Raw genomic sequence first — 27,972 nt, 5'->3', positions numbered from 1 at the left:
TATATTAATTTCTCCAAGAAGCGAACTAATAATGTTAAAATCAAAATGAGCAGAACGGTAGAAACTTTCTTTCAGACCAACGCATGTCATTTACAGTAATATGTCCTCAAAAGGCCATCAGATAACCAACCAAAATGGCAGGGGAGAAAATAACCACGAAAAAATATTAGTCCCGTACTTAAAAAATTTAAATACAGAACTAAACTATATATATATGTTGGACGGTAATATATATCCACATTTGACTTTGGGGGCACTACACAGAGATGGGGATAAATAACTAAAATGGTGAAAATTCGTCTGCCTAGTACAAACGCTTTCGACAGTCGCCTGCACCACAGTAGCATGGCATAGTGATTATTTTTCCATCAGGCCCAATAACACTATCAAGTTCGTATCCATAGTCATAAGTGAGTTCCTGTTTTTAACACGAAACACTGTCATACCAAGGAAGTTGTTGATCTATGCAAGCTAAAACATAAACTAAAGTTCCAGCTATGGACTGGGTTCAAAACCCAATCCCAGAAATGTAGCATTTACAAATTATTAACACGACAGACTCCCATAAGGATAATAGCCAAAAGTGAAACTTCCATGACCTACATCTAAGCACAACAGACATTATAAGGTACGTGATGGTTCAAACACAGGTCGTAAGTTTAGTTACAATGTGTTTTCTATCTTATGTTAGTTATAGGCAGGTTACAAGTTTAAATCGAGTTGTGAATGTATTGACTATATAATAAATTATGAAAATAGCAAGTCCATCAAGAGAGAGAGAGAGAGAGACCTTAAACTATAGTCATAAAAAATACACAAAACACCGTGAACATGAGCCTTGATGTCCACAATTTCATTATGCTTCAGAGGCACATAACAATGAGGTGGAAAAACTAAAAATAAATCACGAAGAACCTTTACCTGCATAGGGACTATGTCATCTGCAGCAAATAACATCACTCGCGCAAGTCTAACATCATGGTGAGAACTCAAAACACACTGAACAAAGAGATTAGGCTCGCAACCATGATTAATGAATCTGGAAACATTGCCAGAAGCACCTGCATCTATGCAAAATTCAGGCTCACTTTCAGATATCTGGTCATATATTTCCTTAGCATGATTACTTAAACGTGTAGATGCATCACATGATCGCCTCTGCAAAGAAAAGACACTTCAGATGAATACTTTGAAACTTTATCAAAAGTGACCTAATATAATAGTTTCTGAACAAGATCATTCTATAATAAAATTGGATGGCAATAATTTTCCTATTTTTACCATTTCTGATATACTTCAATTGACACAGAAATATAAAGCTGCCGCATTAGAAAAATAAGTTTAAAATGTTTAATACATCCTAACAAGACAGAACAGAATCGCACAGCCACAAATTCTAATTCCGACATAACTGTATTGGTACCTCTCTTCCTCCTATCCCGTTAATTGTTTGCCAGCAATCAATATCAAATATATAGTCATTCCCAGAGACACTGTCTAATTCGCAATTTTTCCTGAGAATTCCAACATATTCACAAACTGGTGCACCAGAAGGAATAAAGTCCCTAGACCTAACTGCCCAGCCTTTATTCTCTGTGCGATAGACCTGCTCAATGGAAAGAAAAAAGGTTTAATCATCTGTCACATAAGCTATATACTAAGGAAAAATTACTAGATTTTGGTTAAATGACCTCAAGTTGGTACTTCATTCCCTGCTGAGAAGTACGATTGACACAATTTGGTCCACAGCCACATCTTGGACCACATTCGTACACAACATCCCTTGGTTCAACTAATCTGAAAAGAAACCAAGGACATAAATGGCTCACACATAAAAGAAAGACCAAACTAGTATGGTTTGGTTACCAAGATGAGATGATCATTATCACTTTCCCAAACTCCCACATAAAATATAATAAACAATTCAACCTTTTTAAATCCCAAAACAAAACTAATATTAAAAAATTATATTCTAACAATATTTTATTCAACTTTCATCTCTTCTGTGTAACCAAATGAGGATGACTTAACATTAATAGTAAACACATATCTTTAAAAATTCAACTGGCATGCTATAACAATAGAAAAACATGAAATGTGGCATGTAAATAAGAAAAGAAAGAGAACTGTGCATAAAATTGGTTATGGTGATTCATCAGCATGAGTGATAATTATTAAGGAATCATGTCTCTGGCGGTTATGGTTATACTTCCTTTCAAACCATCCTCTAAATTAAATTACCTATTTTTCGATGGTTAACATTTCTGCCATCGACATCAAACCAACTGCACAAATCTCACCTGCCACCATCTTGGCGCACATATGGGAAATCACCGCCATTAAGTCGAGCACAATAACACTTCTCAGCATTGGTACATTTTCCTTTGCAATTGCAACCAGGAGCATTTGGGGGCATAGTTACATTGTGCGCAACTTTGATAGACTTGATATATTCAAACCCTGCAATTCCAGATATTTGTCTGAATTACTGGAATCCATAATAGGTCCCACAAATTGTTTATCGGTAAAGAAAAAAAAAAAAAAAAATACTTTACAGGAATAAAAACAGCAACACGGAAGGTGGACATCAAAATATGTTAAGCCAATATGGGAGAACTCAAGGATAAAATGAACCTAAATTAAATTAGATGTCCTTAAGATCAGAAAATGCACATGATGTCCTAATGTCATCCAATGGAGCACACTTTATGAAGAAACATATAATTTCATATAACCTGTATGTTTCTCCATGACATTTCCTGTGTCTTATAATTACACAAACTTTTAGGAAAAATATTACATAGGAGAATTTACCTGAGGGTGCAACTGGAGGAACATCATTTTCGTTTGAAGCAGGAATACATAAATTTTCCTGACCACCGCAGATGTCCTTGCACACCAATCTGGAAATATAACCTACTTAAGTTCAAACATTGAATATAATCATTATGAAATATGACACACTCTTCATTAGTTTTTTTTTTTTTTTCGTTTTTTAAATAAGATTCTATCAAAGACCAAACAGCTGTAGCCCTAATTCATGTGAAGTATTAGTTCATCATTAATGCAGTAGGCTTACAGAAGTCGTACCCATCTGATTCAGAATGACCTCTAGAGACTTGCTGCCGAGCAAAACTAACCTGATTTAAGAAAGTGAAACTAGAAGTGAGAATAGTAGTACTATGAACAACAAAGAGATTTCTGTCATCGACGGAATGACCAGAAAGAGGAATTTTTTTTTTGAGAAAAGTATGACCAGAAAGAGGAATTAAGTACTTAAATATGATATAAATGCAGCCTAGAAATGCAAACAAAAGATAAATTCAACATACGACTAAAAAAGCATGAACAAAGAAGAGTCAGAACAAGAAACATATAAGAAGAATAAATCTCTGTTGCACTACCTAAGACAAACGGTCCATACATGCTAAAAGAAGTGATAATTCAAAATCAAGATATGAAGACACAAGATTTCAAGTTTCAACAAAATCTTCAGGATCACTTGATAAATCCTATTTGTGTTCGTATAAATCATGTATGAAAATAAGAAAACCGGGACTCCATGAAACTACCACAGATCATATATAAGAAAAGGCACGAGAGAACAATAATTTGCAACAACCCATTACGAGTTTTCCTCCAGGTTATATATTTTTGAGGTTACAGCATCCACTCCATGCCCAGAGCACGCAGGTTTGAGCGTCCAGTTTATTTGAACCATTAAGTGCATGTGGGGATACCAGACATGTTTTCAACAAGTATTTGAATTACAGTTTAAGATGAAATACTTAACTAGTCACTTTCGACATTCTATAAGTGATATTACAAACTGCAAACAAATTTGATTTTAATATCAGATCTACCATATCCCCCAAAGCCACGTACTGGATTGCTTAAAAGTGAAATGATTCCATAGCAATAAATCAAAGTGCTTACATACGGTTATTATCAACAAATATAGTTTCCATGTTCTCAAATATGGCTAGAAGCTCTTTCCTATCTATTTAGGTGGGAATTTCGGTTGTGTTTATACACAAAGAGCACCTGAAGAAACTGAAAAAAAAAATACCAGATTTGTGAGCAATTTGGGCTGTCCTTCAATTCGCTTTAAACGGTACTTGAAAACAATAAATCCAGCAACACCTCTCTCTTTCCAATAATGATCAACCTGAAAGACAGAAAAAGAGATAGAACACACACTTGACATTTGGTCAATATAAGAATTCGATAAGAATATAGGATTCAATATTAAGTAATTTAGCATATGGTGGATTTTGGGGAGGATGGTGCTCGAATGAGGTGAGCAGACCTCATGGGGGGTGGGGCTTTGGAAACACATCTGAAGAGGCTGGACAAACATCCATTGATACACACATTTGGCAGTTGGGGATGGTTCCAGAATCAAGTTATGGACTGATTTATGGTGTGAAGATCAGTCCTTAAGGAAGCTTATCCAACAATAGACAGCATCACACGAAGAAAGGAGGCTTCAATGGCAGAACTCATGGATCTTTCTAGTGGCTCTCCCCAATGGAATGTCACGTTCGTTTGAGCTGGCCAAAGACTGGGAAATTGACATGTTTACAGATTTCTTTAATCTGGTGTATAATTGTAGAGCGAACGGAGGAACTTATATGATTTTGTGGTCACCATCCTGGAAGAGAATATTTATTGTACAGTCGTATTATAAGTCCCTTATGAAACATTCTACAAGATCATTCCCATGGAAGAATATATGGAGGGCCAAGACCCCCCTAAAAGCTTCTTTCTTTTGTATGGACAGCTTCATTAGGGAATATTCTCACCTTAGATAATCTACGGAAACGCCAAATCATTGTGTGGATTAGTGATTTAGTGTTATATGTGCAAGAACATTGGGGAGTCAGTGGATCATTTATTACTGCATTGTGACGTAGCCATGAGTTTGTGAAATCATATATTTGCTAGATCGGGGCTCCATTGGGTGACGCCACAAAAGGTTGTGGATTTTTTGGCCAGCTGGCAAGGCATCTGAGGTACCACTCAAATTGCTGCTATGTGGAAGATGATACCAATATGTCTATGGTGGTGCATATGGATGGAGAGGAATGGTCGAAGTTTTGAGAATCGTCAACAGACAATGGACGATTAGAAGTTTATTTTGTCATACTCTACTCCATTGTCGATTGTAATAGACTTTAATGGCATGAATGTACATGATTTCCTTGTATCTTTAGACGCTTATGCATAGGTGTTGCTCTTGTATATGTTCCGTGTACTTGGCTTCACCTATTTTAATAAAATTCTTATTTATTGATAATAAAAAAGGTAATTTAGCACAAACTTTCCAATAAATAAAAAGTAATTTAGCATATAAACATATGAAGAAATATATAGTCTGACTGTGCCTATTGATTTCATTAATACAATCCTTGAATACTAATAAAAAAAAAAGGTTCATCAAAAGATAAATTGTATTCTCAAGCTGGTGTGTAGAGCACACCTAGTAAAGTACTTACATGGTACAATTTTATTTGGAAGATAGATATTAAAATTTTAATCTTACAAATCAAATCTTACCATTTAAGTGCTGTGGATGGTGTGATCTACACACTGGCTTGAGAATAGAATAACTCAAATATTGTAGTTGTAAGGTAAAATGAAACAACCCAAGAAAAGCTCTAGTCACATGCATTATAACCCTAAGAAGATGAGTTATTTGACTTTTTCCTAGAATCACTTATAAAACCTAGATTACTTAATAAGTAGCCGATGGACTTATCACCCATGACTACTTTTATAGAGTGTCCACTTAATGTAAGTTATCAATATTTTCAATGTGGATCTGAGATTTTATAAACTCCCCCCTCTTAAGTTCTTGATGTCCCCGTAAAGGACATGTCATGCAATTCTCCTGTATCACACGGTTGGCCTAACTAGGTAGCTCTGATATCATATGAAACGTTCCAAGGAAAGTGCTAACCACATCTGTCCTAGAACCTCAAAAAAGCTAAGTCAAATTGAATCTTCCCTAGAATCACTTATAAAGCCCAAAATCATTTATTAGTAGCCAATGACTTAGCACCCATAACTACCTTTATAACCCACCCACTCTATATAGGTTATTCATATTCCCAAAATGGGATTGGAGTATTACAAATAAGTTTAGTTTATCATGCATGCATCCTAATTTATCCATTAAGAAATAAGGCATGAGCACTTACAATATGATTTTCAAAACAAACATATTTATTAATTTTGGCAACTTAAATAAGGAATGTTGTTGCAAGTGGTGAGAAGTATCAGCGGGTAAGTGTACAATATGGAAGCATCACATATAAAAGATTTGCGACAATTCCCAACTCTCAAAATCCAAAACAGTGTAGAAAGAGTGGATATAAATTATATGGCCTAGGTCTGTACAGCCATTGAACACAAAAAAAAAAAATCATAAATATGAGCAGACATTAACAGTGTATTTTCAATTCACATTAAAACAATATCCATGGACTTCAAAAATCTTATAGATTCTTTCATTACAAACAAAAATTATAATCATAATTATGTTCTACCTTGTACAAACCATCATATGTGTAAACTTTGCGAATATTACCACTAGCACATTTATGTCCACGGATCACTCGAACAGATACATCTTGATCCATGCTGTTCTGCAAAAGATAATTTTTGTTTTTGAAGTATAAAAGATAAAACTACATACAATAAACATCAGTTAAGAAAAAACATCCTGCATTCCAAAAATAATATCATTCTAAGGTAAATGTTGGTAAAGATTTATCAAATTGCTCATTGCCAAACACAACTCAATAATGTGAACTTTATAGCCAATATACGTATCTCCATATACAAGTCAAAATTGCGATTAATCACAAATCACGGTACTATAAATAGCATTAGACTCTGTGCAAGTTTGCCTATACCCTAGCATTATATTCAGGGCTGTTGGCACAATTATATTCTCTTTGATGAAACTATGGGTTCTAACTTAAGCATTTGCCAATTATGCTACAAGCCTAAGTCGGTTAGCAAATCTATGATCGACGATACATTGTGCCAAATTGACAAAAATTCTACTTGTATGATTCACAACAACAGAAGGAGTAGATCAATAGAAATGATACATGAATTACTCTTATTTCCATCTCTAATGATGTGGAGCTAAAAACAATCTTGCAACAACCCATGGAAGGCCCAAGCTACATCTGGACCCATACTTCAAAAAGACCATTGAAGGTTACAATCGGAGTCCCTTGGAATCATTATAAAGGACTTGAACTTCTCGCTACCAAGTAATGTGGAGTTTCACTCGACGCTTTCCTATACTCAATCCAATTTGGGATATCACAAGCTACCCCCCTAAAATTCCCCGCATCATCGTCAGGTCATTGCATCGTAGGTGGCATCGCCCAAGTCCCATACTTATGTATGGATTTGTCTGTAATACAATTTGTAACAATCCAAGGAATGTCCAAACCACATATGAGCCCATACTCCAAAAGGACTAGTCACAATTACAATTGGAGTCATTGAGAATCATTATAAAAGACTTGAATTTTTTCCTCCCAAGCAATGCAGGATCACATTCACCCCCTTCCCATACTCGATCCAATTTGGGATGTCACAAATCCATTGCTTTATTTCTCTTAAAAAGTTATTCCTAAATTTTCTGAGTCCCCTTATTTCAATTGTCCTTTATGCTCCATTTGAAAATTGAAATCAATTACTCATTTCATTAAATTGAAACAAATGGAATCTAAAATCAATGTCTTTCAATTCATGAAGACCAAAACTAGGAGTTCATCTTCAATTCATCAATAAAAAGAAATGAGTTGATTACAGACTCCAATTAATTTGTTTGGCATGCACATAGTTTGAAATATAACATTATTTCATTAATGAGTACAATCAAGCAGAATTTCTACCACCACTCTGGCTAAATGTTGATTTACCATGTAAACTTATGCCAGATATCTAAAGAAAAATACCTTATTACAATCAGTCATTATAAACATGATGAAATATGGGGAAATATGGGGTAATATGGGGAAATTACACTTAGCCCCTCAAAACTATCAATCCTTTTTGCAATGGCACCTCCAAACTACAAATTTCGTTACTTAGCACTCAAACTAGTCACTTTTATATCAATTTGCACCAGCTGTCAAATTCTGGCATAAAAATGGATGTAAAGTAGATCGCATGGCTCACACATGCCATGTATCGAATTAAAATGACCAGAGTGGCCCTATTGCCCAAGATTAGTGCCAATAGTGCACATAAAATTAGTCATTTTAAGTCAGAAAATGGCACATGCATGTCACTTGACCCCATTTCAATCCGTTTTGACTTCAAAATCTGATGATGAATGAAAATTGAAATATAAGTATTAAATTGGGGTGCTAACTACCAAAGTTGGTAGTTTGGAGGATAATTTGAGAAGGTAAAGCAAAATTTTCTCAAAAATCAAATAAAATTTAATCACCCACATATTTTTTACATAAATAAAAATAGAGTGAGAGATAAGAAAATATGTGTTTTCAGGTGTGTGAAGGTAATTAATACATAAGGATAAAAAACATAGATAATGATATCTTTTGTGTTTGGCAAAAAAAAGTCTTATCTGAGATTAAATGAATAGGGAATCAGACCAATTTTGATGTGATCTGATCTTTTGTTCCCAGTTCAAATAAATTCTACTCCACTCATTTTAGTTGAGGTTCTGAAAAATGGTTGTAAATATAATTCAATAAAAACTTTATGGGTTACTGATATACCTTGAGATATTAAAGTACAAAAACAAATCTACAAATTGAAAGTATCACTGTTTTCTCCAATTCTCTTTACTTTGATGTACTACTAATATAAAAAAGTTCAAATTGCTAAATAACTGCAGAAATGGATTGGTAATAGTAAAATCCAACAACCTGAAATAGCTTACTATTTGGATCACACTAAACATAACGTATTTCACCGACAAATATTTCAATATTCTATTTGATGGTGAATAATCCAATTTAATCTTGGCACATTTTGAAAATCAAAGATAAACATAATAGTTAAAAAAGAATATTTCAAGAAGATCATTTGGAAATATAGAATGTTTAAATATCCCTATGAGTTTGGTAATATTTATTGCCTAAATAATCAAGGAAAATTACAAATGCTAAAGAACATGATACATATAGAGAAACATGTTTTTTTATATACAAAAACATGCTAAAGAGTAAGATGCAAATAGAGAAACATGTGAAGGGTTTCTCTAAAAACACATTTGTATTTGTAAGTACTATATCAAGGATGAACTCAAAAGTCAGTAATTAAACATAATTTTTTTTTTTTTTGGATAGGTAATAAGAGATTTTATTCCGAGTAAACTTGGTTTGATATTACTTTGACATTATGAGAATAACTTATCAAATTAATCACCTGAAGAATTACCAAGTTAAATACAAGTACTACCCATGTAATCAAACAAAAACATGAGTGAATATATAAGCAAAAAGTATAACTGTATTTTCATATTACACACCTTAAGAGCCAAATTACCACGACACATAACTTGATCTTTGATTTGACGTTTATTTCCAAGCAAATCATTTCCACCTTGACCCGTATACACAACTTCTTCAGAATTATCAACATCATCTTCATATTGGCCAGACAAGACAATTGAAACAGCAAGTGGCAAGGTAAAGTTCCTGTACTCCTTCTGCAATAATCCAAGAGACAATTATAAATATTTAGGTTATAGACACACGGTGGATTGCACCAAGAAACCATGAAGATAATTTGTTTTCAAAGTCACAACAAAAATTCACAATCCACCAAACAAAAGAGGATCCAAGACCTCTTTATTGATCATCACTACCTTGCCAGTATCATTTCCACATCCCATGCATAAAATTAATAATTCATTTATCAATAAATATATTTTGAACTCTATTTTAATTCTCTTTCTAAAAGGAGTTAAAATTGAATCAGAAATGCAAAAAAAATTAAATATAGAAATACCAGAAAATAAATAAAAACACACTACCATTTTACAAGATTCTCCAATATAATCAATTCCACTCAACCAGAGTCCATGAAGACCTACGGCCACCATTTCAACCCGTGAAAAGAATTGATGTCCAACATTAATACCTGCATTGTTAAAAGAACATAAAATTATATTTTTTACACAAGTCATATAACTATTAATATCACTCATAAAGGACCAGATAGCAAATATCTACAGCCCAATAGACAACTGAATTTACGAACCCGGTAGATGACCTATTTTCTTAGGGTACAAAATTTTATTTGACTTCACCATCTGCCATAAATCACAAAGCAAGAGTAAGGAACCGAAGTAATAAGCATGGGTCAGATTACCAAGGCTCCAATATATCAAAGTTCTAAATGCTCCCATACAGAAAAGAAAAAGAAATTAACCAGCTTCATTATTATATTCATTGCAATAATAAGAGCATGCGATGTGCACATGCAACAAATATATAGGAGCGGTTCCCCTCCCATTGACCACCAGTTTCCTCCCATTTTAAACCCAATATAAGATGTGTCCAATTTTGCACGTCGATCAACACTAATGGTTCAAAATCCTAAGCAATAGCATTAAGTGATGTTTGGATAGTGAGTTGAGATAAAAGTTGAAAGTTGAATAAAATATTGTTAGAATATTATTTTTTAATATTATTATTGTTTTGGAATTTGAAAAGGTTGAACTGTTTATTATATTTTGTGTGGGAATTGAGAAAAGTCGTAATGATTAGATGAGATGAGTTGAGATCAACTATGTTAGAATATATTGTCTATAATGTGTTTGTATAAGGGTATATGGGTCTCTTGTATTTAGGGCATATATATACACTTGTGTGTAAACTGTGAATGAAATAACAGAGTACTATTTCATCAAATCACGTCTACATGGTATCAGAGCACGATTCTCACAAATCTGAGTTCTGTATGGGTTGAGTATTTTTTGGGAGTAGTTTGTGAGCTCACTGTGTTCCTCGGCATGTTTCTGTGTGGTTTCTGTGTTTCCGGCGGCGGCTTGTGGTGGTTTGAAGTGCTTTCCGGTCACTTTCCGGCATCATCTCCGGTACTGGACACCAGGGGTGAACTCGCCGGCGAATTCTGTGGGTACCGAGCCTGGTTGCCGTCGTCTTCAGCCGCCAGAAGGGGTCACCGTCGCCGATCCAGTACTGTTTGGTTGCAAGTAAGCTCGTATTCTAGTTCTGGAGTATGCATAACCCTGAACCTGTATAAGGTTTTATAACTTTTATTCCAGGTTGGAATAAAATCCGTTTGGTAACACGGATAACTTAAACCTATCCTGGGTTAGGATAGGCTTATCCGAGACAGATCCAACGAGCCAGGCTCGGACCCGACCTGGACCCGATCTGAGACAGGTCCATATCGGCCATATATCGGCCGAAACAGACCCGATACCGGCTGATACAGAGCCGATTTCGGCCGATACAGCCCGGTTCCAGCCACTTTTAGGCCGATACATACCAGTTCCGAACCGGTACAACACTTTTTTGACCGGTTCAGACTTGTTTCACCCGATACAGGCCCGAGATTTGGGTTTTTAATCTGGATTTCTACTTTTCCAGATTGTATTTTCCAGTTTTTCGTCCATATTTCATGGTTTTTGTGTGAAATCTTTGTTTCTAAGTGGATTGTTTGATATCTTGGTATCTTTTCCATGGCAACTAAATTTGAGTCAATGTCACTTGCACCAAATATTAGTATGCCTATGACTTCGGTGAAGTTAAATGGAAAGAATTACATGTTGTGGTCAAGATCCGTTGAAATTTTTTTGAAAGGCAAGGGTCTTCGTCGTACTCATCTGATTGATCCAATTCCTACTTTGACTAGTTCTACATTTGCTCAATAGGAGCAGGAAGATGCTCAAATATTATCTCTGATGTTGACTAGTATTGAACCTAGTATTTGTTCAAGTTTAATACATTTTGACACTGCTCAAGAGGTGTGGGGGCATCTCAAACAGATGTATTCAGGTGCTGGAAACATAACTCGTATTTATGAGTTGTGTAAACAATTATTCATGTTGGAACAGAATGCTTTGGGCCTGGAAGAATATTATTCTCAAGTAATGGGCATATGTGAAGAACTCAAAATGTATCAACCCGTCACTTCTGATGTTCCAAGTATGCTAAAACAATGAAAAGATTTTAATATTGTTCGCTTTCTTGTTGGCTTAAAACCGGAGTATGAGTCAATGCGTTCTCAAATTTTGGCAAGTCCACAGCTTCCCTCATTTCCTGATGTATTCTCCCGACTTCAGCGAGCTACATTGTCTTCTGATCAGAGTAATGAGAGATCTGCTTTAACTGCTTCCTATGTTGCTCCTGCTAGGCGTGGAGGTCGGAGTGGTAGAGGTGCACGTGGGGGAAGAGATAATCACACTCGAGGTCGTGAATTTCGTAAGTGCACCCATTGTGGTCGCACTAACCACTCAGTGGATTATTGTTGGGATCTACATGGTAAACCATTTGGGTCTGCTAATCAAGCCACTTTCCAAGATGATCCACAGTCAACGAGCTCCAACCGATCTTCAGATATGATTAGTATATCAAAGGATGAGTATGAGCGGTTTTTGGGTCACACAGGGGCTTCATCTTCCACAGCTACTCTTACCCACTCAAGTATAGCATCCACATGTCTTGTCTCATCCATTCAAGGTCCATGGATCATTGATTCAGGAGCTAATGAACATTTGACCGGTTTGTCTTCTGCCCTGTCTAAGTTGAATACTGTACCATATGTAAAAAGTGTCACTCTTGCTAATGGTTCTCTTGCTAAAGTTACAGGCATTGGATCCACTAAACTCACTGACTCCATATCCTTGTCATCTGTCCTACATGCTCCGAGTTTTCCTTTTAGTTTGTTGTCTATTAGTAAGATTACTCAAAATCTACAATGTTCAGTGACTTTTTATCCCTCTTCATGTGTTTTTCAGGATCTCAAGACGGGGAACAAAATTGGTACGGGGCATGAAGCTGGTGGTCTGTATTACCTTGATGTTCAACAGTCACCCACTCGAGCCCTTACAACCCCCTCATCATCTGCTTTTGAATGACACTATCGCCTGGGTCATCCCTCACTTTCTCTTTTGAAGTGTCAAATTAGGAACTTGGGAAGTGTGTCTCCCTTTTCTTGTGAAGCGTGTCAACTTAGTAAACACCATCGTGTGTCTTTTTGTTCCTCGTATTGATAAACAAGCATCAAGTCCTTTTGAATTGGTTCACTCTGATATATGGGGACCAATCAACATTGAATCAAACAAGTTTCAATATTTTGTTACATTTGTTGATGACTACTCTCGTGTGACATGGTTGTTTTTTATAAAGGCCAGATCTGAACTTCTTTCCATATTTCAAGTGTTCTGGAAACACATTAAAACACAATTTAACAAAAAGGTTCAAATTTTGCGTTCTGATAATGCTAGAGAATATCTATCTAGTGCCTTTGCTACTTACCTAAGTGACAAAGGAATTTTTCATCAAACATCATGTTCATATACACCCCAACAGAATGGGGTGGCTGAACGCAAAAACCGGCATTTGTTAGATGTAACCCTAGCACTGTTGCTACATATGCATGTTCCTAAACGGTTTTGGAGTGATGGTGTTCTTACTGCTTGTCATCTTATTAATCGTATGCTTTCATCAGTTCTTAATGGTTCATCTCCCTTCTCCGTCTTGTTTCCATCATCTTCACATTTTTCTCTTCCACCAAAAATCTTTGCATGTGTTTGCTTTGTTCATAACCTTGGTCCAGGCTTTGATAAACTTGACCTCCATTCTACCAAGTGTCTCTTTGTTGGTTATTCCCAGACTCAGAAAGGATATCGCTGCTATAATCCTGCTCTTAGACGCTATTTCACGAGTGCTGATGTTACCTTCTTTGGGTCCATACCCTATTTTTCAAATACATCTTCGAGTGTTGAGTGTGATCCTCTACCATTACCTACTCTTACATTATCTCCCTCACAATCACCCAACTTTCCCCAATTCCTTTACAGGTTTACTCACGTCACTTGCGGTCGCCGGCTCCCATGCCCCAACCAGTCGTGCCTCCATCTTCAGATCCTGAGTTGCCTAGTACTTCAGACTCTCTACCTATTGCTCTTCGCAAAGGTAATCATTCTTGTGTTACTCAACATCCTATTAATCAATTTATTTCATATCATGCCTTATCCCCTTCATTCTCATGTTTTATATCTCAAGTTTCAAAACTCTCTATTCCTAAGACACTTCAGGATGCATTATCTGATCCGGGATGGAGGACAGCTATGGAAAATGAAATGGATGCTCTTCATCATAATGGCACATGGGATCTTGTTCCACTACCACCTAGTAAACAACTTGTTGGCTGTAAATGGGTATACACTATCAAATTTCATCCTAATGGTTCTGTAGAACGTCTGAAAGCCCGCTTGGTTGCAAAGGGCTGCACTCAAACCTATGGCATTGACTACGAAGAGACATTCTCTCCAGTTGCCAAAATCTCTTCTGTTCGAGTGCTAATCTCTCTCGCTGCTAATTTAGACTGACCCTTATTTCAGCTGGATGTACAAAATGCATTCCTCCATGGCGACTTGCATGAGGAAGTTTATATGGAGCAACCACCTGGATTTGTTGCTCAGGGAGAGTATCGAGGTACTGTATGCAGGTTGAAAAAGGCATTATACGGTTAGAAAAAATCTGATTTGGAAGGTTCTCTGATGCTGTATTGACATTTGGTCTTCACAGATGCCAAACAGATCACTCGGTATTTCACTTGCATAGTGATGCAGGCACATTTTGTTGGTTGTATACGTGGATGATATTGTAATTACTGGGAGTGACTGCTGGAATTATTAGACTAAAGCAATTTTTACATGATCAGTTTCAGACGAAAGACTTGGGCAAGCTTAGATATTTCCTTGGAATTGAAGTCAGTAGATCTAAAGAGGGCATCAACCTATCTCAGAGGAAATATGTACTTGATCTTTTAGAAGAAACCGGCATGTTGGGTGCACAACCTATTGACACCCCTATGGATCCCAATCGTAAATTCTTGAAAGAAGAAGGAGAGTTGTTTAGAGATTCAGGTATGTATCAAAGACTTGTTGGGAAATTGAACTATCTTACCATCACTAGACCAAACATCTCTTATGCAGTGAGTGTGTACTGAGTCAATTTTTACAAACGCCTAGGATCTCACATTGGGATGCTGTAACTCATACTCTTCGTTATCTCAAGCGAGCACCTGGCCTTGGAATACTATATCGACCAAATAGACATCTTAGAGTTGAAGCATTTTCAGATGCTGATTGGGTAGGATCTCCTTCAAATAGAAGATCTACTACGGGATATTGTACCTTTGTAGGAGGTAACTTGGTTACATGGAAGAGTAAGAAAAAAACAGTAGTAGCTCGTTCTAGTGCGGAAGCTGAATACAGGGCAATGGCACATACTACTAGTGAGCTGACATGGTTACAACACTTTCTTCAAGAGATTGGGTTTCCAGCTATTTTGTGATAATCAAGCTGCACTGCATATTGCTTCTAACCCTGTGTTTCATGAGAGGACTAAACATATAAAGATTGATTGTCACTTCATTCGAGATAAGATACTAAGTGGTGACATTGCTACACCTTTTGTGAAGTCCGCAGATCAACTCGCAGATGTGTTTACTAAATCCTTGTGTTGGAGTCGATTAAAACCTATTTGTTTCAAGCTGGGTTTATATGATGTATATGCCCCAGCTTGAGGGGGAGTGTTAGAATATATTGTCTATAATGTGTTTGTATAAGGGTATATGGGTCTCTTGTATTTAGGGTATATATATACACTTGTGTGTAAACTGTGAATGAAATAACAAAGTACTATTTCATCAAATCACGTCTGCAAACTCTAAATCCAAACGGGGCATGGATGAACAATCCCTTCATCTCTTTGTCTCTCACCCACACCGATAGTTTCTCCTCCAAGCTCTCCCCCTTTGAAGGCCAGAGAGAGAATCAAAACAGACACAAATGCATATTTTAATTTCTGATCAAGCTTTCTCTTTCTAAACAGCAATTTTTCCATATCAGTACATGCTGCTTATACAAGTTGAAGCAACATGGAAGATAATCCTTGTTTTGTTTGTTGTGTGCAATTGTATAGAGCAAAATAACCAAAGGTTTGAGCATTATGAGAAGATTGAGGAACTCAAGGACTATTGCCATGTTATGTTATTGGTGCCTTATGGCATGTAGTCTATCTCAAAATGGTTGCCAACTCGAATTGAAGCTATCTCTTGCCTTTATGCCATCGCCATCGGCAGCCCTTTGGTTGCACAGAAAGGGACTACCACAGCCGGCAACCTACCAGTTCTCAACAAGTAGTTGTCTCCCGTCCCAGCAAAGGTGATAATAGTGACGAGGCATCAATCTTAGCTAGGTTAACTTAGACACCCTCTTATGTTGTAAATATAGCCTTGGGAACACTTTCAGTTACAAGCGAGGTCCTCTCCAGAGTCTTGTGCACTTTAGAAGAAGAGGATGGGATCAAATTGCAGCTGGCATGTAAGGAGTTTGGGGGTTAGCGCTCCTTTCAATGAAATAGAGGATATTGGGTCTAAGCCGAGTCCTATCTGTTCTCTACCTCCAGCACCTTTATGGTTTGGATTACACTCAGATTGGGTTCTTTGTAAGGTTGATGAAATTCACCAATGTGTAGGGATTTCCTGTGAAGGCTTCAAGAAACAATTTAAAGCTCTCCTCATTGCCATTGAACCAGGACAGACCCTTCCAACCAGATCGACAGATAAGAAAGCAAGGGAGCTCAAGAGGCTTTCTTGTTCCATCAATTACAACAATAGGGGAGGCATAATGATAGGGCACATCTTGATGCCTCATGAAGCCTAAGATTCTGTCATGGAATGTTCGGGGAGCTGAATGACCCGAACAAGCGCCTACAGGTGAAGAACCTAATTCGGGAATGTAAGGTTGATGTAATCTACTTGCAAGAGACTAAGTTGAAGATTGTTGACAGAAATATAATCAGAAGTTTGTGGGGTTGCTCTTAGACAGGATGGGTTTCTTTCAATGTTTTGAATACCATACCGGATGGCATACCGGTCAAGGCACTGAAATGAAATATTTTGATACCGGTACCGTTTTGTGTACCGTTTCGAGATAGTCGATATATAAATAAATTATATGTATAAATATATATAAATTATATTCTAAAATAATAGTTTATATATGAATAATTTATACATAAATACATATATATATATAAATTATAAATAGTCTGATATGATTTGGGGGTAAAAAATAAACTTGTAGTTTGAAAAAAAAAAGTGAAGGCCGAAATACCGGCCGGTATTCAGACTGGTACGAATCAAGTACAATACCTGTACCGGACCAGTGGCCGGTACGGCATATTCCAGCCGGTACGGTACAGTATTTAAAATCATGGTTTCTTTAGCTTCCCAGGGAGCCTCAAGAGGTATCATAGTGATGTGGGATAAGAGAGTAGTTAATATGACATAGGAGTATGTCGGCGAATTTTTGGTGGCTTGTTCTTTCACAAACGTGGATGATGCTTTAGATAGGGTTTTGCCTAAGTATAGGGGCCTAACGTCGACAACAATAGAAGGCTTTTATGGGATGAGATCACAAGCTTGTGCAGTTGGTGGGACGGCCCGTGTTGTATTTGAGTGGATTTTAACATCACCCTATTCCCAAGCGAAAGGTCACGAGACTAGTATCGGGCCAACCATGGCTGATTTTTCATCCCTAATTTTTTAGCTGAATTTGGTTGATCTACCTTTGGCAGAAGGAGACTATAATTGGTCCAATGGCTGGACAGATTTATTGTCTCTCCTTCATGGGAGGTCCACTTTCCTAATTTATGCCAAAAAGTCTCCCAAGACTATGCTTCGACCATTTTCCCTCTTATTTGATTGTGTGGGCCTTCATGAGGGGCATAGATACTTTAGATTAGAGAACATGTGGCTGAAAGTAGACAAGTTCATGGATAAAGTTAGCTCATGGTGGTCTTATCACTTTTAGGGCACTCCTAGTTTCGTGTTGGCTGGGAAACTTAAAGCCTTGAAAAGTGATATAAAAAAATGGAACAAAGAAATCTTTGGGAACATTAATGACCAGTGGAAAATTCTTTTTCAAGAGTTGCAGAATTTTTTTTTTATAGGTAATCAAGAAATTTTATTCGTAGAAATAGGCAAAGCCCAAGTACACAGGTAGTATACATGAGAAGCACCTAGTTAGAGGTTACAATCGAAAATAGAAAGTCATGGACACTTAGTCCGTTACAAACTATGGCCCCTGCCCATAAGAACAATGACTTAAAAAAGAAAACTTTTAGCTCATCCGTTGTTCTCTTGTGATCTTCGAAACTTCTAGCATTTCTCTCCCTCCAAATATACCGATACATACATATAGGAACCATTTGCCAGATGGCCGCCACTTGTGAATTACCGTAAAGGCCTTTCCAACTTGCAAAAAAATCCACCAATCTAAGAGGCATGACCCATGACAATCCGATTCTCATGAAAAAATCATCCCACATGGTCCTGGCCACCTCGCAATGTAAAAGCAAAAGATCTACTGATTCCTCATGCTTCTTACACATACAACAACAATTCAACACTATTACCCAGCGTTTCCTTAAGTTATATGTGGTAAGGATATTGTCCAATGATGTTGTCCAAAAAAAAAAACCCGCTTTTAAAGAAGCTTTTGTCTGCCATATACTCTTCCACAGGAACATGGTCATTCCAAAACTCATTAGAACTTGGTAAAATGCTCTAACAGTGAACTGACCTTTCTTGGAATAGCTCTAGTGCATCTTATCACCGGTGGCTCCTGTCATACTTGCTGAATACAATGCTACAAAGAACTCCATAATAGTCTCCAACTCCCAATCTTGGGCTGCCCTAGTGAAATCAATATTACATTGAGAGGAGCCGTTGGAAAAGACCAAAAGATCAACAATCACTACATCCTTTTCTCATGTGAACTCAAAAATTGCAGGGAAGGTGCCTTGGAGGCTATGGTTACAACTTACCACACCATTTGTCATATCAAAATGTGACACGGGAACCATTGCCCACTACAATATGTTCATGTCCTCGAAAGGTCTCCCAATGTCTCCTAACATATCTCCACAATCCCACCCCATGTGTGCCTTGTACCTCATTTGAGCAACATCCTCCCAAGCCTCTCCAAATTGTGAAACTATAATAGACTTCCGTAGGGCCTGCCTTCATGTTGGTACCTCCACAGCCATTTACCCAATAGGGCTTGATTGAATTTTGTCAAACGGCAAATTCCCAATCCTCCCCCAGAAATTGGAGTACAAACAGTTTTCTTTTTTTTAATAAGTAATATTAAAGTTTATTGATGTAAAGAAAGGCATAAGCCAGGTACACTGGAAGAATACATGTGAATACACCACTTTAAGAGCTAGAAATTGTTACAAGAAAATATGGAAGCTGAGACCATTGAACTCTAAAGGCCCACAAAAACAAAGTCTTCCATAAAAAACTCCTAAATTCTTCTACAGATCTTTCCTGATCCTCAAAATGTCTATCATTTCTTTCATTCCAGATGCACCATAAGATACAGATGGGGGCCATTTTCCACAGTGTTGCAATTTGTGCTGTCCTTGAGATCCCTCTCCAACTTGCCAATAACTCAACTACCCTTCCCAGCATTGTCCATGCTAGCCCCATTCTGCTAAAAAAATGATTCCAAGTATCCCTGGCAAAATCACAATGTAGGAGTAAACGGTCCACTGTTTCCCCCACTCTTTTTACACATTAAGCATCAATCCATCATTATAAGACCACGCCTTCTTAAATTATCAATGGTTAGGATCTTCCCAAGGGTCGTCCAGACAAAGAATGCCGCCTTAGGAGGTGCTTTACTCCTCCATATGCTCTTCCACAGAAAGTTGGACAAAGGTTAGGCTGTAATAGTCTCATAATAAGAACCTACCGAGAATTTCCCTTTCCGAGATGGTCACCAAACCAACTTATTTTCAGTTGAAACATTAGGGGAGATGTTATGGAGCAGGTTAAAAAACTCCATCAGCATACTCGCTTCCCAGTCATGAGCCTCCCTAGTGAGATTTATGTTCCAACCTTGGGCATCATAAGTAGTACCCCACAAGTCAGCCACCTTCGTGTCTTTTTCCCCTGCAATGCAGAAAATAGCATGGTAAGCCACCAGCCATCATATGGAGTACAAACAGTTGACCAATTAACCAGATGAAATTTGAACTCTTCCCCCAATCCACTCACAAGAAATCCATCAGTAACTTCTCAATGCAGTTAGCTACCTTTGTAGGGAGCAGAAACAAGGACACAAAGTAGGTGGGTAAGCTTGAAAGAGTACTTTTAATCAAAGTCAACCTACCACCTTTCGAAAAATATAACCTCTTCCAAGAAACCATATTTGTGCTCCACCTTTACAACCACACCATTCCAAATCCTTTCAAATTTAAAGGAAGCACCCAATGGTAAGCCAATGATACTTTAGAAGCAGAGATGATACCTTGCGACCCAAGAAGGAAGCTAAATTCTCCGCTTCATAGACAGCCCCCATTGGTACTAATTCAAACTTTGATAGGTTAATTCTCAAGCCCGATGCAGCTTCAAAACAAAGGAGTAAAGCCCTCAAGGATTGAATGTGCCCAAGATGTGCACCACAGAAGATTAGGATTTCCAGAATTTTGATGAAAATGAGTCTAACAAGGCTCTCTCGGATGAAGACAAGGCAAGGAAAAGGGCTTTTCAGGCTATGCTGGAAAAAATCACCCTCATGAAGGAGATTTCTTGGAGACAAAAATCCCAGACCTTTCAATTAAAGGAAGGGGATAAAAGCACAAAGTTTTTTCACAGAGTTTCCAACTGCCACTAAAGAAATAATGCCATTGAGGTTCTCCACTCGAAAGACAGGGTGCTCACCGACAATGTAGAAATTACGGATCACATTGTTAACTTTTATGCTAAACTACTCACAAAACAACACACTTGGAGGCCGAAGGTAGACAGGCTGGTTTATTATTCAATAGATCCGGCATGTGTGACTTGGTTGGAGCGAGCATTTGATGAGGATGAGGTACTCAACGTGCTAAGCAGGATGGACAAAGATAAGGCACCAGGCCCAAATGGCTTCTCAACAGCTCTCTTTTAGGCTTGCTAGGATATTGTTAGGGAGGACATTATGAAGGTCTTTCTTGAATTTCACTCAACCATGAAATTTGAGAAAATCCTTAACACATCATTCATTGCTCTTATTCCTAAAAGGGCAAGGTCGGTGGAGGTGAAAGATTTCCATCCCATAAGCCTAGTAAGCGGGGTATATAAGATCATTTCAAAAGTCCTAGCTAATCAGATGAGTGAAGTCATGAGGAAGATCATCTCAAAGTCACAAAATGCTTCTGTCAAGTGAAGACAGATTCTTGACTTCGTACTCATTGCCATTGCTTGGCAATGCAGACTTAGAGTCAGGACACCAAGTATCCTTTGTAAACTAGATATGGAGAAGGCGTTCGATCACAACTGGGGTTTTTTTAGTGTATATCCTTGGTAGGCATGGATTCGGGGAGAGATGGTGTCAATGGATAAAATACTGCATCACAACCATTAGATTTTCGGTCTTGGTAGACGGCACTCCTGAAGCCTTTTTCAATAGCTCTCAGGGTCTGCAACAAGGGGACCCTTTGTCCCCTTTCCTTTTTTTTTTTTTTATTAATAGATGTGATGAGTAGAATGTTGAAGGCGGTGGTGGATAGGGATATCATCTCGGGTTTCTCGGTGGGCGGCTCATCAAATGGTTGTTTACAAATATCTCACCTTCTCTCTGCTAATGACACATTGATTCTTTGTGAGCCTGATCCTAACCAGATTCGCTCCTTGAGGGCACTATCGCTTTGCTTCGAAACTGTCTCCAGTCGTAAGGTGAAGTTATCTGAGTCTGAAATGATTCTTGTTGGCTTGGTTCAAAACTTAGGCGAATTGGTTGCCATCTTGGGCTGCACAGTGTCATCCTTGCTTGTGAAGTATCTCAGCCTTTCTTTGAGGGCTACTCATAAATCCAAGGCAATGTGGGATGAGATTGTCGAAAAAATTGAATGTAAATCAGCGGTTGGAAACAGATCTATTTGTCCAACGATGGTAGAATCACCCTAATCAAGAACACGCTATCAAATCTCGCAACATATTTCCTATCTTTATTTTCTTTGTTTGCAGGGGTGGCTAATAGATTGGAGAAGATTTTCATGATTTCTTGTGGGGAGGCCTAGAAGATGAGAAAACATTCCACTTAATCAAGTGGGAGAAAATCTGATTTTGCACCCCTCTACCTTGTGGCAGTTTAGGGATTAAAAAGTTGAGAATCTTCAATTATGCTCTATTAGGGAAATGACTATGGTGGCACCATCGCAAAGGGGACGCTCTTTGGAGGAATGTCATTGAAGTCAAATACGGGAGCATTTGGGGAGGATGGTGCTCTAATGAATTAAGAGGGGTGGGAGTTTGGAAATGTATCAGAAACGGATGGGTAGATTTCTCCAACAATTTCAGAATTGAGGTGGGAAGGGGAGCACGAATCATATTTTGGTCCAATATATGGCGTGGTTATATCGCCTTGAAGAACGCTTTCCCTTCACTCTATAGGATCGCGCTAGATAAGGACGCTTTAGTGGCTGATAACATGGTCACTTCCGCTGGTTCTTTCAATGGTTGGTAAGGTTTAATAGAGCTGTCCAGGATTGGGAGGTGGGAGACATTACAAAACTTTACAGAGTGCTTTATGCGCTGAACCTAAAAGCTGAAGGGGAAGATAGGTTGCTTTGGAAGCATACCGGGAACAACAACTTCTCGGTCAGATCCTTCTACGAGGTTTTGTCGCCGCATTCTTCTATTGTTTTCACTTGAAAGAATATTTGGAGGAGTAATGTTCCCCTAGGTTACCTTTTTTAGCTAGCTGGCCTCCCATGGAAAATATTGACTATTGATAAGCTAAGAAAGCAAGGATTCTTAATAATGGATTGGTGCTTTATTGTGTAAAAGCAATGGAGAAACAGCGGATCATCTTCTTTTTCACTGTGAAGTGGTCAAGGCTTTATGGGATGATATCTTCTCTAGGCTTGGCATTGCTTGGGTCATGCCTAGGAAGGTGGTTGATTTATTGCTATGTTGGAGAGGAATTCAGGGTAATCGTCAAATAGCGGCTATTGGGACCAAAGTTTTGAAATCCGTTTCGTTCAGCCTTTCGGTTGAGACACTGGAACGGAATATTTCGGTACCGGTACGTTTCGGTGTACCATTTCGGAATAGATAACAAATAAATAAATTATATATATAAAAACTATATTTCAAAATAACATCAATACAAGTTTTAAAAATATATATACTGAGAAACTTAATAATATTTTTTAATATAAATTTTTAAAATATACATATATATAAAACACATTTATTAATATATTTATTTTATTTTTAAAACTATAGTAAATCCCTAACTTGCATGCAGAATTTTTATAAACTATAATAAATTTAACTTTTATTTGAGTTGGTCGTTTGGTGAATTTAAAAACCACACATATAAATATATATATATATATATATAAACTTTGACTTGACAGAAAACGTACAAAACAACTAAAAAGTAGAAAATGATTCAAATTTTGGCAGAGGTTTGGAGTCTAGTGCACGGAAAGGGGTATTTGAATTTTAAAAGTACAATTTTATCCTTTATTTTTCAACTTATTTACAAGAGAGCTATTTCTTTAATCTGAATTTTAATTTCGAACCGGAATTACTATCCCGGCCGGAATACCGGAATCCGGCCGGAATACCGGAATCCGGCCGGAATTGACCGGAACGGCCGGAATTTGACCTGAAACGGAATAGATACCTACTCCATTCTGGTCACTGTTCCGGCACGAAAAATTCCAGCCATTCCGGCCGGAACGGAACGGTTTTTAAAACTTTGATTGGGACAATGGTGCCTCTATGTTTAATGTGGTGTACTTGGAACAAAAGGAATGGTCATTGCTTTGACAATAGGGAACGGTTGATGGAAGGGTTTAGGGACTTTTTTCTGTCAAACATTGTTACTTTGGGCTTCAACCATTGTATTGAATGGGACTAGCCTTAATTACTTTTATGTTGATTTTCACAGCACTTAGCTTGTAATTAGGTTCACCTCTTGGATACTTCCTATGTACCTGGGTTATGCCTAATTACGTTATTAATAGAATTTCTTACTAATAAGAAAACATTTTTGGACTAGGTTGAGTCATGCCACAACGGGTGATGGAACTTTTTCATGTGTTGGATGATCAATTTCACAATGAATCAACGGAGTAAAGTTTTGCAGAAAATTATCTCAATCTGCCTAATGTGGTGTGCATGGAAGGAAAGGAATGACCAAAGCTTCGAGCCTTCGAGGGTTTTGTGAAGATTTTGGAGGAGCTTAAGATTTTCTTTTTTAGAACATGTTATCATATGTTCCTCCAGTTTTAGGTTTCAGAATTTGATTAATCCCTTTGCTCTTTTTAACAAGGCATATCTATTGTATTGTGCCTTTTTGGGTGCATCAACAAAATTATCTCACTTACTAAAAAAGAGCTTACAGGAGTTTTATGTTCTTTTAATCTTTTGAGTTAGGTGTCTCCATGTATATGCCTTGTGTACCAGGGCAACACCTATTTTAATCATTAAGAAAGCTTAACTTGCTCATCTAAAAACATGGGTTGCAACAATGCAAATACACCCTTGATAATGGGTTTCCAGCCATTATTCTTAGTTGTTCCATATAACTTGCCCTTTATTTTAGTGAATTTTAAGCAGAAAATTGATAAATTGCTGGTGGCACGCGATTTCACCAGAACTTTGCAAATTTCACAGCTATAATACTGTAAAGTTTTTTTTATGACGAGGTATCCGAGAACTTTCACTGCCCTAGATATAATACTGTAAAGTTAGGAATCACAATTTGGAAAGTTTAAATGCACCTCAGCCTGATAACAACATTTCTTATTTGATGTGATTTTAACATCATCATGATTTTTTGCAAATATAGCAGCAATATGGTAGCCAATCAAACAAACTAAGTGTAACAGAGAAAGCATGTCATTTTCATTGGTTAGCTAAACCATAGTTCTTCAATGACCAAGGCTGAAAACTTTCTACCACATGCAATATATGGACATGCATAAGCCAGTTACTTGCCTCGGAAATTGCTTTCAAATCAGGTCGCTTTGAACATCTCCTAAGAGAATCATCAGATGCATTCCCATTCTGCAAACATTTGTAGCATTAATGTAAAATAAGCACGGAGATAAACAAACATCAAGAGGCAAATCCAATATCTTCTGCTTTAATATGTGCATGGCACAGAATCACTAGAAAACCTATGGATCATTGACCAGTGTAGGGCTGGTGAATACATTATGAAATCTGAACGCAGGAATTGACAAATTGACAAGAACTAGCATTGAAATTGGAAGATCATAAAGAAAAAATCAGAAAACACAATACTACAGGAATAAGAAGGGATACAATGAATGATTCAGAATTTTAATAACAAATTTGATAAATCATCTCAACTGCTAGTAAGGATGCATATCGCACATAAAAGTTGAAATGTAATGAATAAATCAACAGGATGGTTAGAATGTTTACACAAATGAAGAATTCAAACATAGTTTAACTGACTAAGCACATTGCATATAGAAATGAAGTAGTACAACTAAAGCCCGGTATAACAGCAGACTGTGAAGATTCAACTTCAATTTGTGCTTTCTCCAAAATTTTCAATGTCTAAAAAGCATTAAAAGTGAGGTAGAGTGCAAGTCAGTGCAAGAAACTAGAACTTCTTGAGCACATTGAAACAAACTTGAACCAAAAAAAAAAAAAACTAAACTAAAAAGTAGAAAAAGGAAAAGCAAATTGAAGTTCAAAAATTCTCATATTAGAAAGTTTCAGATCCTTACCTTAGGCTTCTTGCACCTCTTATCCTCTTCCTGTGCATACATAGACAGACTAGTAAATAAAAAATGACTTGATCAATTTTTTTTTTGTTATAAGTAATAACTTTATTGAATCGAATGAAACTAGGCGGAGCCCACGTACACAGTAAGTATACAAGATGAGACACCTAATTACATTCTAGAAAGCTGAAAAGAAAACAAAAATTCATGAACACTCCCTCCCTTTAATACAATAGCAGAAAACCACTGAAAAAGAGAAGACATCAAAAAATTCCAAATATCCCCCACTGCTCTTTCCCTATTGTTAAAACATCCATCGTTCCTTTCTAACAATACACACCACAATAAGCACAAAGGAATCATGCTCCAAGACTCGATCAAATTATTGAAGTAGACAAAACAGCAAGTATTAGAATTTTGCAGATATATTAGCCTTTGTGCTCGGTTGGACGCTTAGAATATCTCAAAATTATGTGAATAGTAGTGAAATGGTTTGTAAATAGTAGTAAATTGGTTTGAGTTAAAATGTTTTATTGGATTTTGGAAAAAGAGAAAGAAAATTTTGAATAAAAATATTTAAAATTAAAAAATTGTTTAAATATTTTTTTTGTTTTAAAATTTGAAAACAAGTGTGGAATAGAATCATAGATAATATGCGTTATCTAATATATCAAAATAACGCATGATAGCTTTTATTAATTAAAAAAAAAAACATAATAGTTTCTATCATTTGAAATATTAAAGAAATAAATAAACCATCTGAAGGCAACTTGACCACAATCACATACATAACAAATAGATACATCCATTGACACGCATTATTATAATAATCACCTGAACAAAGCGAAGATAAAACCTGTTAAAAATTCTAAGTGTCCTTTTCACGTTTGCAGCGCTTTTATTCCAATCATCAACTTGAGGAGGACAACCAGAGTTATGACCTGTCCTCGGATCACTTGTACAGACAATGTCTTCCACAAACCCCGCTTCAGTCATCTTCTCGCTAACTTGATCTTTAAGGCCATCAGATAATCTCTTTCTCTTACAACCACCGAGAGGCTTTTGATCCTCCAGTGTCTTTTGAAGCCTTGGAGTAGCCATTCGCTGTAATTTTTGTAGTCTTGGGCTACGTCGCACCGGACTCTTCGGTTCGATTTTTTTACCACTTTGCCCAACATTCTTCTTCGCAATATTACCACCAGAATCCTTTACTACGACCATTGATTATGTAGAAAATCAAGACCAGAATTAAGAAAGAGTTCCACGTTAATCTGGTTCTTGATTTGATATATAACAAATTACTTCAAACAGCTGCTCTAACTTGCAAAACAGCTACTCCAATTACATATAAAAAATGACAATCAGAAATCTCAAAAAAAAAAAAAGAAAAAAAAAAAAAAGATGAAGAAGAAGAAGAAAGAAACCAAGCAATTATCACGTTCCTCGGAAAAACAAGGGAGAGAAAAGTCAAGATCGGTACCTGTGGAACGAGAGAGAAGAGTACCGTGCGGGTGAAGAAACTTTAATCTCTAGGGTTTCTCATTTTAATTTTTCATGCATAAAACCTAAATGGGCTGGGAAAAGGAAAAGTTTCGAAGGCCGGCCAGCAGCGGGAAAATAGCAATAGTAAGAGCATCTGATTGGCCAAATGAAAATGTTGGTTAAAATTTAAATTATTTGTATAAAAAGACTCGTTAGCTTGTATAAATAATAAATTTAAGACATTTTAAATTTTTAATATTTTCATTATTTGTATAGTGATTGTTAAATATAGAAGATAATTTTCATTTATCAAAAATTAAAATATTATTTTTTCACTCTTACACTTTTATTTCACCAATTAAAATATTAATAAAATATTCTATATTTTTATTTTACTTTCTCACTCCTACACTTTCATTTCACCAATTAAAATATTAATAAAATATTCTATATTTTT

The 27,972-nt window shown here is 36.8% G+C and overlaps 1 protein-coding gene across 4 annotated transcripts; it reads right to left on the bottom strand.

Annotated features, from left to right (window-relative positions):
- Nucleotides 1-46: 46 nt before the first annotated feature.
- LOC122311640 (histone-lysine N-methyltransferase, H3 lysine-9 specific SUVH4-like) lies at nucleotides 47-27,675 on the bottom strand. 4 transcript variants are annotated; one of them, XM_043126258.1, is made up of 16 exons: nucleotides 27,514-27,675; nucleotides 26,868-27,365; nucleotides 26,037-26,066; nucleotides 25,273-25,341; nucleotides 10,264-10,315; nucleotides 10,037-10,143; nucleotides 9,530-9,709; nucleotides 6,552-6,650; nucleotides 4,070-4,168; nucleotides 3,091-3,140; nucleotides 2,815-2,903; nucleotides 2,301-2,460; nucleotides 1,692-1,797; nucleotides 1,424-1,606; nucleotides 922-1,158; nucleotides 47-418 (listed from the first exon to the last, which is right to left on the bottom strand). In XM_043126258.1, the coding sequence occupies exons 2-16, from the start codon at nucleotides 27,252-27,254 to the stop codon at nucleotides 305-307; spliced, it is 1,962 nt and encodes a 653-aa protein (XP_042982192.1). In that variant the 5' UTR covers nucleotides 27,255-27,365; nucleotides 27,514-27,675; the 3' UTR covers nucleotides 47-304. The 4 variants fall into 4 exon arrangements, with proteins under 4 accessions (XP_042982192.1, XP_042982193.1, XP_042982195.1 ...); XM_043126259.1 differs by having other exon boundaries at nucleotides 26,868-27,239; nucleotides 27,514-27,664; XM_043126261.1 differs by lacking the exon at nucleotides 27,514-27,675 and having other exon boundaries at nucleotides 26,890-27,001.
- Nucleotides 27,676-27,972: the final 297 nt, after the last annotated feature.

Source organism: Carya illinoinensis, chromosome 5, assembly GCF_018687715.1.
Source record: "Carya illinoinensis cultivar Pawnee chromosome 5, C.illinoinensisPawnee_v1, whole genome shotgun sequence".
NCBI lineage: Eukaryota > Viridiplantae > Streptophyta > Magnoliopsida > Fagales > Juglandaceae > Carya > Carya illinoinensis.
Note: the sequence above shows the minus strand (reverse complement) of the source record. Positions and strands in the feature narration are given on the sequence as shown.